The 14,075-nt window shown below is 37.6% G+C and overlaps 1 protein-coding gene across 7 annotated transcripts in view; it reads right to left on the bottom strand.

Annotated features, from left to right (window-relative positions):
- The window catches only part of fndc3a (fibronectin type III domain containing 3A), a 96,730-nt gene that overhangs the window by 44,854 nt on the left and 37,801 nt on the right, over nucleotides 1-14,075 (bottom strand). For all 7 annotated transcript variants that reach the window (XM_067364682.1, XM_067364687.1, XM_067364684.1 and 4 more), the window contains one exon: nucleotides 12,222-12,297. In XM_067364682.1, coding sequence (XP_067220783.1) covers nucleotides 12,222-12,297 — 76 coding nt within the window. The remainder of the gene's footprint in view (nucleotides 1-12,221; nucleotides 12,298-14,075) is intronic.

The following is a 14,075-nucleotide window of genomic DNA, read 5'->3' as shown; positions in this document are numbered from 1 at the left end:
ATTTTCCACAAATTTCTCTAATGTAGTCTTTCATGGAAACAGCAGCACTATTATTTGTACAAGCCACACCAGAGAAACTAAGCATCTGGATGTAGCATAATGGAGGAACACGCTGACCTGCTCTGCTCAACCTGACCAAACACAGACCTTATTAATCTAGCCAGAACCAGGAGTGGCCCGTCATAACTTCCGTCATAATTTCCAATAGCAGAGGACCCTCGCGTTCCACCTGAGGATCAGAAAACTGATCTACCAAACATTGGATTACAGTCAAATTATTTTTAAATATAATATCTCTGACTTATCGCAAGAATATCAGACGCACAAAAATGGGGTGGTTTAATGGTTCTTGTTTCTACATCATGTGTCACTCTTGTATTAGCTCACAGTTCACATCCTCCTTTCCCCGGATCGCAGCTGTTTTCACTCCATGAACAGACTAACTCACATAATCAGCAAGTGCTTGCTGGAAGTAATTACGGCATGCATAAGCCGTCGCTGCTCTATAATCAGCGTCAAAGTGGGTCTCCGTGTATAAACGAGTGTGTACGAGGTTGGTGATGTTCAAAACAGAAATGTCTGATCTTTTGATTGGAATTGAAACTCTTGCATTTTATATTTTACATTAACTGAGAGTTATGCAAAGCAGCTGCATCATGGAAAACAGGACCCTTTTGACTGGGACAATAAATGGTTGCAATAAATCGAGAAATGATTCTGGATCTATCCAGAATGTGTCACGATTCTCTCTCAAATCGATTCTGAGCTTAGTTTTTAACAGCAGATGGCACTGCGTTCTTTAAAAAACAGTATGGACTCTGCTTGCTTCCAATTACACACACCACTTGAACCTTCTATAAAATAATCATTCATAAAGTTCGAAAAGGTTGAAGCGAATTACAATGGTGTTTGCAGTATGCCGTTTACATTAATCTTGCATCATAAAAGCATTCAGAGGTCCAAGTACATTCTCAGCCTGCATCTCAATGAGCATACTATCCATCCCAAATAAGATGTGACATCAGTAATATTCAATACTATTTAGGGTGGATAGTATGCACATTGGGATGCAGGGGCAGACTCAACCGAACGCACGAGCAGTCTTCTTCGTGAGCATTTAAGCATACAGTTTCAAAACTAGTCTAGAGCTCCATATGCCGTTAAAAAATAAGCTCAGAATCGATTCGAGAGAGAATCGCAATGCATTCGGAAAATCTCAGAATTGATCCACAAATCGAGATGAATCGATTTATTGTCCCAGCCCTACTTGATTCTCAAGAGCAATTTATTCACAAATCGTCAAGACAACACTGGTTGTGCTGTACAATTTTGATTCAAAAATCAACTTGAGTCATTCATTCGTCACAGTAATGAAGCACAGTGTTCTGTTCGCATCGGCAAAACAATGAATCTATAGCTAATGGAACAAAAGAAGCACAGTGTGCCACTAGTGGCCAAAAAAGGAACTGCAAAAATAAATTCTTTCTAACGGCCTTCTTGAACTTTCTGAATGCCGCCTTCACATGCTCTCAGAATTAGCATAAATGCGTGTTTCCTAGGTAAAAAAAAAAAATTTCGAAGGCAGCATTACACTGTTTCCCATAGGTTGGTCAAACAAACAGCCCCGCCTCAAACTCACGTCTCTGGTTGAGCCAATGCCATGGATTGGGCTGGTTCAGCTGTACAAACACCCTGCTCTCTAGATACCAACAATAACTATTAAAACACCATTGGTCAACCAATGCTAATATTTAAAAACAACACTACTACTTATACATAACATTACTCAATAAAGCATCCTATTAAAATCATTAGCCTGTCTTATAATAAGCCTTGTAGTACTACAAAGAGCATAGAGGACTATTAGCTCTGCACTTTGATGTGGAGTGCTGTGCTGGCTTTGAAGCCTGTTTTAGGAGAGACTCAAGCAGACTAATTGATGACTAATGACTCAGACTAACAGCCCTGCATCAGGTCACCTCAGATGCAAAATGCCCTGAGCGTGGGAGGAACCTGATCCAATTCTGCATCAGAGACCCTCCTGACTAAGATGATCGATTTCTGATTTACGATATGGTTTGGCGGGGGCGTGGAAAGATGCTAATGTTGCATCTGTCTGTGGCAGAAGATGACAACTTGCATTAACACATGAATGAACAAATAAATGAAGTACAAAAAAGAGGGGCAGCTAGAAAGGTAAGAGGATGAATGGCCTGTTACGGCAAAAGGAGTATGGGCTGGGTGTGGAAAAAACAGGGATGGGCTAGGTAGGCAAAAAAAGACACCCACACTTTTACATCAGACTGACGCACAAGCACAGACAGAGATCAGACACAAAAGGCCACATCCCCCTCCCTCTTTCTATTTCTTTCTCTCTCATTTCAGAACCTGAAGAGCATGGGCGGTCTGCTGTTCTGCTGACGTGGACCCCCAGTGCCAGCCTTCCAGAGGAAACATCAACAAACAAGTAGAGGACGAGAAAAACACACACGCACCAAGCCAAGAATAACTCCAAACAGGCAGTTCTGTTCTGAGAATAAACAGCCGTTAAATCTTTGCTCTCTCAGACACAAACACAACCAGAACCGACAAGTTTAAACAGAAACTATCAGTCAGCAGCTTTGAAACACATTTTGTGGACTGGCAACGAAAGCCAACAACATCGAGATCTGCTCACTAGGTCTGACGGCAAACACAAACCTTTTGCGGCTCACTCTGGATATCATGGATGTTCAGTAAATGCTCTATTGAAATCCAATAAGATGAACAGGATTATTAGGCTATAACCTGACAGATGTGTCAGTTGAGATGGTCGACATCTCGATAATCTCAGCCTCAGCTGATATCCTGACAGACAGTCCCAGTGTAGCTCCATTTCAGTTCTAGTTTCTGAACTTAAGATAAAACAACAGTTAGTCGGCCCTTCAATTGTGAATTCAAGACAATGCAGTGGTCTTCATTTTGTCATGGTAATGAAAGAGCAGCACATGCAAACATAGCCAAACCTAGATAAAGATGAGTATTGATGATAGAAGCTTGAGGAACTTATGAAATCAATACTGGAAGTTGTCCAGTTTCTGTACTGTCCATTGCAAGCAGGTGTACCTTCTCAAATCTAACCATATAAAAAAGCTGATCACGTGAGATTCACGGTAATTGTTTCGTAAAGTTCTACACAAAACTCAACTTCATAAATGAACCCTCACATCACCTCAAACCTTTACCTCTAGTTAGAAAATGAATGAATTCAAGTCGCTTTGTCAGTACAAGTGGATATATTTAACTTTGTGCTCCTGAATCCAGGAATATCTTAGTTGCAGCTAATCCAACCCAAAAAAAAAAAAAAAAAAAATTAGGAACTTGTCACTCTCTGGGTCTAATTACACTGGCCCCGGAAATAATCGAGTTCCACCAACCCCTTGTCTAGGCTAATTTCTAATTACAAAACATTAACCCAGCTCTAAACTGGCATTGCTGATTATCTGTTGTCTGATTAGTTGTAACTAATTTTCTTTCTTTCTTTCTTTAGGTGTAATGAAGGCTCTATCCTCTTAACACTTTGTCACCGGTTGAGAGGGTCCTACAGCGCTCCATTAGCGGATTGGAGAGTCACTAGTGTTGGCCGACAGCATTCAGGGAAGGTGACATGCAGGTCGATGAACAGATAGAAGGATTACCAAAGTACAGGTTATACTAACTTAATGACCAACCACCTCCTTTGCAGTATGGAGAAAGAGTTTTTTTTTTATGCTAAATATTTTATTTGCATCCTTCACAGCCGTGTAACAAGCACCCCGTCACGCCCCAGCGGACTGAGTGACGTCCATCTACACGCACAGAGGGAGGAAAAGACCACAGCGATGTTTATGGAACAGAAGAAACTCGATTTGGCAAACCTCCCACTGTCTCCTCTCGTGATGCTTCAAAAAATAAAGCGATAGAGAAAGAAAGGCTAGTGGAAGTCAAGCTTACTGGGATAATATGCTTTCGTCTTCATTCCTTGGACATTATTCAATGGGGTATGATAAATCCCTTGTCTAAATTCGAAAGCCCACACAGATTTATCAGTGCATGGAATCTGTGTTTACCGCCCCAAGAGTTATGCTAAGACAACATGGCATGCAGAGGTGTACATGCATGTGGGATATAAATAAGCGTATTGATTAAGCTTGTTGAACCCTGCACCCATCTAATTGTTGAAGGATTATCATCAAATAAACCAAAAAGCACTTGGATCTTTCTCCAAACCATCTCTCTCTCTCTCTCTCTCTCTCTCTCTCTCTCTCTCTCTCTCTTCATCCATCCCTAAAGGCTTCTGCAAAGTGGGATGAGTCATCGACTCATTCATTCCAAAATCTATGGACTGCAGACACAGTGAATGAAGCAGGTACGGGAGAAACTGAAAGAGAGCAAATTCATAAATAAATATATTTTGTGACATATCTTTCTGCAGAGACCCCACATATACAAATGCATCAGGTTCATTCATGAATCCCAAGCAGAACGTTTCAAAATGTTCATGTTCATTGTTACGTAAACTGTCTAATTCAATCTACTGCATGAATGATTTAAAAGCATTTTATACAAAAAAATTGTTCTTGTGTTTCACGAATGAGGCCCACTGAGCACATCATCTATTGATAATGACCAATAATAGTTTAAAATTACAATAAAATTTAAGTAGTAGTGGATGATATTTTCTTCTGTATTGTGACATAAATCTGAGTGAATCAGAGAAACAGATTATTGAAAAAAAGAAAAAGGGCTGGGACTTTTTAATCCATCGTTTGTTAATGAGATTGAGAAAATTAATGTGAGCTTACAGTTGATTGTAGAGGGGAGGAGTTTAAGCCAAATTTAAAAGCATGGCATGCAATGAAAACTGATCCCATTTATTTTCTAAATGCATGTTATTGATCTTATTGTGAACAATTCATCCATGTATATATATATTTTTTTTTTTCAAATTTTTTTCACCTTATAATTATTAAAGGGGTCATGATAAGTCTCTGTACCATTAAAACATTTGTCTGTTTTTTGAAAAACATTTATTACACAGCTCTCTGGGATACTTGATTCTGATCGGTCAATTGCAGTATACTGTGTGGTCAAATATTTTTCTATAATGGCCATTTAACTCTAATTGGCCGCTGTTCCAGGACACTAATTTTCTGCTGTGATAGATTCAGGTGTGGTATCACTCTGTGATCCCTTTCATTTCAAATAATAAAAGATTCAGGTCATTTATATATGGATGTATCACTAGTGCTTTACCTTCTGTGTGAAAAGCATGTTCAGACCAACATGCTCTTTGATGTCGACCTGAAGGTAAACGATCATTTTGTTTAGTCTCAAATAAGGGTGAAACAAAGATTAACATGTTCTTTGATGTTAACCTATAGGCAAACAATCATTCTGTTTAGTCTTAAATGAGTGATTTTGCCGTTTCGTGGGAGAGAGAAGAGCTCTACACACAGTTCAGTGCTTATGGACTAAAGCTGCACTTTGCATCTAAACGTGGTGACATTAGTAAAGGCTTCTCTGGATCGGTGAATGGATCGGGTCACAGTACTGAGAGCTCACCGCTGGCTTCAGTCACAATCAGAGTTGCTTTGGTGAGTAACTCCTTATAAATACACCCACAGAAATGTCCACTCACAAAGAATGTTCCCATCCACACACACATAAATGCACTATAATGCCTCCCAAAAAACAAACAAACAAACAAACAAACAAACAAACAAACAAACAAACAAACAAACAAACAAACAAACAAACAAACAAACAAAAAAACAGTGGATGTCTGTGCCAGTGCATACATCAGCAGACAGCAGACAGAACCATAAACACAACTGCTCTACCACATAGTCTGGTTTAAAAAAAAAAAAAAAAAAAAAAAAAAAAAAATTCATATTGGCTTTACAACCTTTACCAAAAAACTGAGGCTCATATATGAAGTAGTGTTGTAGTACTCAAGAACAGTCTTGAGACCATGAAGGTCTTGGTCTCGTCTGTATTTGGTCTCAGTCTTATCTCGTCTCAGACTAAAAGGACTCAGGATTTTATTTCAAGATCGGTCAAGACCACAACTGCGGGGATATCGCTAAATTGCTGTTGCATTGTATGATTTCTTTGTTAACATCATTAATTTGATTGGAAGTAAAACCTCCTGCTTCAAATGTAATCAATAACTTATTTCTAATTTCATTTATTTTGTTACTGTTGTGCCAGGTCAGAAATCAACAAGGGATTGTGTCAAATGTCAACAAAATTAATACAAATGCCCACAAAATTCAAGATATGATTGCAAAAAAGTACTTGTATAAGATCTTGATATTTATATCTTAACATACAACATAATTGGCAATTAAGCAACATCACAAGAAAGAGTTTTCTGTTTTCACAAATATGAACACAATTGCAAACGTGATAGTTTTTTTTTTTTTTTTTTTTTTTTTACAAATGTTAAAACATTAATCTCAACATTATTTATGCATTTGTAATTGCTTCTGTTCCACCTCTGCAGTGTAAAGATGAACTTTGTTGTTACTGATTACAATTGATTGGTAACAGCTCTACATAGTGTCTTATTATTCTAATGGTAATTATTGATTAAAAATAAGACTTGTCAGGCAGTAAATGTGGATCTTTCAGATGAATTTGAGGAGTGCTAGTCTGTTCTTGGTCTCGGTCTTGTCTTGGTCTCAACTTAGTCTTGGTTTTGGTGGTCTTGACTATAACACTAATACTAAGTAACAATTATGAAATAAAAAGCCATGACTGAAATCTTACTTAAAGTAATAGCATAATTGAAATTATGAGATACTAAAACATAATTATTCAATAACATTGTTACGACATTTTGAAACTGACAAAAAATCAGTTAAATTATGATAAAAAGCTATAATTATGCCAATTTTGTCAATTTTTTATATTTTATTTCATATGACATAATTATGACGTAAGATAAAAAGTTTAAATTATCACATTGATACACTGTGTAATAACTCACCACGTTTATGAATTACGACAATTAGTCATTGCTTTTACTAATGCTCATAGTCATACTTTAAAATTAAAACCAAAAATTTTAATACTTAAGTTTTATTATCCTACAGCTAAGAATTATTCTTTAAACAAGAAAAAAAAGACAAAAAAAAAAAAAACATGACATTACCATCGCAAAAAAACATGGTATTTACACGCCCCCAAAAAAAAATCATAAAAAGGTAGGTTCATAGCTGTTAAGCGAGTTTGGAGAGGAAATGTTTTCAAAGAAACCAGCTGATTGATAGAGAAGTGTCAACATCTTGTACATATAAGTTGCCTGAATCTTGCTTAGTCTTCTACAAACCAAAATCTGAGCTGATTTGCCCTGTATCTGACATCAACACAGCAGGTTCTACAATGACTACTCTGATTAGCCAAAACATCACAAACAACTTTTTTTCTAAAATATTAAAATGTGACGCACAAGTATACGGTGAGTCAACAGCAAAGTGTGTGATGTCACCTGGAGTATGTGATCAGGCCGTGACTGTCTGCACTTAGACTTCTGAATGTCAGAGTGGAAATAAACCAAGTGCCAGATGTGGCCCATCGCAAACAATGTCAATGCAAGAGCAAGTACTCGTGACAAGAGCTGAAGAAGATTGAAGTCGTCGAGGGAACAAAGTCAACGCACCCCTACAGTGTTGTTTGAGGGTCTTGATCTGTTTTTACTAAGGGTTGCTAGAAAATTGCTTACTGGCAAAATCCAAATGAGTCCAACCCAACATCTCTATGATAATCTGCAGCTGGTTGCACAAAACCTCTTAAGTAAATGCACTTCCAATGCAAAATTTTGAAGATTTATACTTATAAAAGGCAAACTACTCTGAGTTCCCTGAAACAAAGTGTGAGAACATGTCACGTGTGCATTGAAACGTGCTACAGCCGTATGCATGAGCCTACTGAACATCTGAACAAACAGCCACACAGATGCACATCTGTTCTTCAAGATAAAATCAAACATGATACTTCAAGCAAATTAGGAAAGCCAGTCTGAGACTTGCTTCAAGTTGCCCACATTTGGCTGCTTAGCAAATACCCTTAAAAAGGAGAGAAGTGGTGAAGGAAACAACTATTACAAGATTGTTGTCTGTAGTCAAGACATGAGTAATCAAGAGACAAACAAAAACAAAAGCATGCAAATCAACGTGAGTGTATTTACAGGCTGACAACCAATCTAGGGTGGCAAATGTCAAAGAAACGTTAATGCCAGGATGTTAAAAGGCCATGTTATGTTTTCCCCCTCTGATGTCATTCTCCTCAAACATAGCCAACCCCCGGCAGTCTGGGATGCCTTAAATTAAGTTCTCTCTTCCCTGGCTGCTTCATATTAAACAGACAGTTATGAAGCTCCATAGTGTGCATATGGTATTCATGTACTTCCAGCTACTGAAAAAACATGAATGAATTCAGAAATAGAACAAACGCCCATCTGTACCAAAAAAGAAATCAGGAAGAGAGGGACAAACCAGTTCCCTCTGGTTTATCCTGTGGATTTTAGCATTACCTCCGGCTCGCTCTAAGGTTAGGGGTTAAACACAAACACATACACACACACACACACACACACACACACACACACACACGCTTTTCCCTCGGCTCCCGCAACGGTGAGTCATCACTCCATTCACGTCACTGACAGACAACAGCTCCCAGTGACAGACCAGTGCAGAGCAGCCGGTTCGCCCTCACGCTACTCTTCCTCATCAACTCCTTCCTCTCAGAGAGAGGTGAAGCTCACATCTAATTTTAGCAACTCTTGCCCCCCCTTTTTGAAAGACAAGGACTTCTCTGTCCCACAAAGACCTCAGATGTGTCAACAGGAAGATTGTGTTGAGCAATGTTTAGTTCAATAAAGCAAAAAGACATTGCGCATTACAGGGATAACATTTCTTCGGCAGATGACTTAAGAAATTTTAATATAGTTTTCGCACCTTGCCGTGCAATTACAATTAATGTAGATTGGTGTGTTTAAACCTCAAATACATTGTTTATGAAGTAGACATGAGCAACATCTCAGTCCCCTTAAGACTTTGTCTTAAGACTAGTTTGACCAAGTTGCAGTTAACCAAGGGGTAATCAATGTTATTTTTCTAATTCAAATTACACCAATCTACCTTTTTATGTAACAGACTTTAAAAAATTAGGACCACTCATCAAGAAAAACATTAGTGTCTTAACTTTTAAGACTAGTCTAAGTGGTTTATGCAACCAGCCCCAGTTTGGAAGCAAATGAATGTGAGCAAATGACGACTGAATTTTCATTTATGGGTGGACTATCCTTGTGAAGTCACCATGAAATGAAAATTGACTATTTTGCAAATGCATGTTATAGAATGCAATGGGAACGATTATTCAGTGTATACTTTTCTTTCTGTTTTTGACCTCATAACACAATATGTAAGATTTTTTGCAGTAAAACTTTCAAAAACCACTAGGCCAGTTATATATGAGAAAATCGCGATTTTAACCAAGGATATGGGACGTGTCCGGGCGCCGCCTGTCAATAGCGTCAATAAATATAATTATTTATTTTGCAGAAACCATGGAAACACCAAAGATGCTTTAATATAACTTTATCATCTGGTGAGAAACATCTTTTCTTTGGTGGCATAGGGCAGATTTCTCCAATTACATAGTCTGTTTAAACACCGCAGCTCCAAAATCGACTGCAAGCTCACAACTCCCACATCTCAAACACCAATCAACAAACGTTGGCTAGAACCAAGGCCTTGCATTACATCTGTCTTTTTGAAAATCCACTGCAATTGGATGTACATCACAATATGGAATAAAAGATCTGTTGCTAAAATTTCATAGCAACTTTAAGGGGTTTCTATTTCAGTCACATTTTGCTGGGTAGCATTGTCCACAGGAACAAATTTAGCTTAAGTTATCTTTCCACTTATGTCAAACATAGTGGTGTGGCACTTCTGTTGTAATCTTCATATGGACTGGGTAATCACCTGACATAGTGTCATTTAGGGTCACTTCTTGATAAGAGACAAGCTAACAAAGAGCTAGCCATTACTGTAAAAGAAAAAAAATTATACCCTTAGGTTTTCAGAACAAATTGGTTACCACTTCCATTTAGGTTTTCAGTCAAACGCTAATGCCGGATGATAACATCAATCTCATTTCAATGCAGCTTACTGCATCACAAGTTCAAATCCTTGCCAAGCTAATCAGGCCAGCTAGGGACGGAACAATCAGACTTACCGCATACAATGAGCTGGATGCTATTGTTTTTCTAATCAATAGCTTCCCAAGGCACAGTAATCTTTCAATTACAGTCACACTCCACTTCTTCCTATTGCAGAAACTGCCAATCAGGGTGGTTGGCAGTTCGTAGTGTTTTCGCACCGTCCCACACAATGGCTGTAGACAAAAAGAGCTCTTCGCAAGCTGAGAGGGGGTGTAAGACATCTCATTGCAACCCCGCCGAGACCCACCAAACACTAGCTGACTGTTGTGACTGAGCTTCCAACACATATGGCAATTAGACCCAACACTGGATGCCTCTCTTAGTGAATGAGGATGCACTGGAGTATGACTAGGAGTCATGATGCAGTCGTGTGGAAAGTGAGTTCAGTGAGGGAATTCCACTGTAGGTTAGTAAAATTTAAAATATTTGAGAAGAACAGACAGTATTTCAGCACATCAATCAAACCAGGAACACAACAAAGTTTCCTGCATCAAGTTCCTTGTCCATCCAAACAAAGCGAAATGTTGAAAAAGAGCTAATCAGCACAATGCACAAAAAAAAAAATTGATTAAAATTAAAATTGATTTAATGCTTGATTGTTTTTATAATCACACCAACAAAAACAAAAACCAAAATAATCAAAACTCAATGTTTGACGTTACTGACTGCCGTGACTAATTACAGCAAAAACTAACTCAAAATACTTACTACTTTATGTAAGCTTGCAAGATTTTGAATGAATAGTTACTTGATACAAACGCTATCAAGTATAGTTAGTTTCAAAAGGTGTTTTGCGCTATTTTGATCGCTATCATATACATCAGTGTTTTATCTCAGTACTTTTGTGATAGTAGTTATTTCTGTTACAAATATTCAAATTGTGTGGTTCAAAACTACTCTCTTTGGCCCAGCGCGGCAGAACACACACAGATTTGAATGTTCTGGTATGATTTTGTCAAATGTTTAATACACACAGGCGAATCATAGTCATTCATAAAATAAGATCGCGTGGGTGTTTGAATCAAGATCGCAATCTTTTTACGATTGATTGTGCAGCTCTAATGTACAGAGATGAGCTGCTAACCAAGCTTGAGACTGAAAACCGAGCCACTGTGAGAAACTGAAAATGAATCACAAGCTGCTTTTTGTGTAAATGGAACACAGTGCTGCGCTTCACTCTGAAACAAGCAGCACATAAATTTAATTAATTTAAAATCACAGCCTTTGAGCTTTAATAAATCAAACTAAGCCATATAGCAATTTTGATTTTATTTCAATTAATCATGCATCAGCTTGATGCTTTATTGTTTTGCACCTTGTGGAGTGTACGCGTAAGCTTAACTGCAATCCAGTGGTATAGGGCAGTGCATCATGTTACTGTATTGACTGGTTGCACTCTGTGTTGTTGCTCTTGTAAATAAAATTCTACTAATCCTTATTGCATTGGTCTCTGTTACTCATGTTGCCTCAAATAAACAACTCTCACTTAAAATTAATGCTTTGATGCTCCAAAATCGCTTCCAATGTCGTAAACAAGGACCTAATAAAGTCTTTTTATAAAAGCATACCTGGTTTCACTCTACCGGGATTTAAAATTTTAGTTGTATTCCAAGTAAATCTAAACACTACATTAAAAAGGTAAATTACAGCATAGTTTACACTTTAGAGGGGGCATTTTGGGACGCTGAGCGTTTTTTACGACCGTTTAAAAATAAAAATAAAATGGTACCCTCAATTAGCTGGGAACAAGGAGTGTTCAAATCTCTCCAATCAATTCAGGAGAACTTAAAGGTATTAATCAGCGCTTTAACTGCCGTCAATTACAAGGTAAGTCCCAGAGTGGTAATTACAATCATCTGAACTTGTGATTCATAAAAATAAAAAGCCACCTGTTCATAGACTAATGTAATTATGGCTTAAATTACACAGAACTCCTACTCAACATGAGGAACTTTCTGAATCTTACCTGTGATACACTGAAACTGACCATCATCTCGCTGGATCGTGAAGGCCTCTCCTGGGTTTACCTGCACCAAGATTACCTGAAAAAGGCAAGAAAGATGCTGTTAGAGAAAACCAGCCTTTCAGAATACTTCAAAACTCAATACTTAGCGAAACACATTCTGCTATTCCATAAAATTAGTTCTTTGGATGATAAATAACACTGGGCTGAATAAAGATACACAGTATTGATTTGAATGGCCCTACATGTGAGGGCTCCATGAATAAAATCTAAAATACTGAACTTCCTGCTGCCCTCATCGTGACCTCATCTAACGCCAGCACAACGCTACACATGGCTCAGTTTTATTCTAGGCCAATATATCTAGAGTAAATGTGGCCGTAATTCAGCCAGGCAAAAACAAGCTTTTACTACCATCATTTCCTTGTGGCTATACATAACTGACACGCAAATAGATGAAAATGCACATCCACATCTGCAGCAGAAAGTGGAAACAGTATTTCCTGACATGACGAAAAGGCTCTGATTCTCAGAAAATGGAGAGGAAAAACAGTAATATATATTTTTGGTTATGTTAATCATAAAAACCATGGGGTGGTGGCAATGTGCTGCAAATTCAATGTTTTACTTAAACATTTTTTTTTTTTTTTTTTTTTTTTTTTTTTTTTTTTTTTTGTTTCCTATGAGTTCTGAATCAATATAAACAATCAAATGGATTTTTTTTAAACGTCTTAAACTCTAGTTTTCCGATCAATGACTGCGACTTAGGGGAATCACATGTGAATCTGACATCTGAATTGTGAAACAAATTTCATTTATAATTTTACCCACTCATGAACAGCACAATTTGTCAAAAAAAAAAAAAAAAAACACACACACAATACATATCCATAATCTCTTTAACTCTTCCATAACATTCTAGACAATTATTGACAATAAAACAATAAAAAAGGCCAAAAAGACCATAGACTTAAACAGTAAGAGGAAGAAGAGTCATATAGGGACCAAAACACCATGAAGACATGGAAATGTAACCTCTCAACTTTAAAGCAACATGCCAGCAACCACTTAGAAACATCTTAAAGGATTAATTCACTTTAAAATGAAAATTACACAAAGCTTTACTCACCCTCAACCCAATCTAGCTGTATATGACTTTCTTCATTCTGATGAACACAATCAGAGTTATATTAATAACTATCCTGACGTGCCAAGTTTTATAATGTCAGTGAATGGGAAACAACGACTATGAAGCTCAAGAAGGTGCATTCATCCATCATAAACGTACTCCACACGGCCTGGGGGGGGGTTAATAAAGTCCTTCTGAAGAGAACCGATGCATTTGTGCAAGAAAATTATCCATATTTAACAAGTTATAAAGTACAATAATGTAGCTTCCGCCAGACCTCCTTCCATATTCAACTTACAAAAAAAAGCTGCGAGAGGCGTTACACTTTCTTCCTCAATTGAATATGGAAGGCAGTCTGGTGGACTGGAAAAGCAACTATTTGTCAATACTTTGTATTTAAAATCAAAGCTAATAGGGAACCTGCTAAGGGTTAGTTTTTTAGTGTTTTTCTAGTGTTTTTCATTAAGAATAATGAATAATGAACCCTCCATTTAAAGGGTTAGTTCACCCAATATGAAAATTCTGTCATTAATTACTCACCCTCATGTCGTTCAACACCCGTAAGACCTTTGTTCATCTTCTGAACACAAATTAAGATATTTCTAATGAAATCCGATAGCTGTATGACTCCTCAGACAGCAATTTAACAACCAATTTCAAGGTCCAGAAAGGTACTAAAGACATTGTTAAAATGGTTGACGTGAGTGCAGTGGTTTACCCTTAATTTT

This window comes from Chanodichthys erythropterus, chromosome 17 (genome assembly GCF_024489055.1).
Source record: "Chanodichthys erythropterus isolate Z2021 chromosome 17, ASM2448905v1, whole genome shotgun sequence".
Classification (NCBI taxonomy): Eukaryota; Metazoa; Chordata; class Actinopteri; order Cypriniformes; family Xenocyprididae; genus Chanodichthys; species Chanodichthys erythropterus.
Note: the sequence above shows the minus strand (reverse complement) of the source record. Positions and strands in the feature narration are given on the sequence as shown.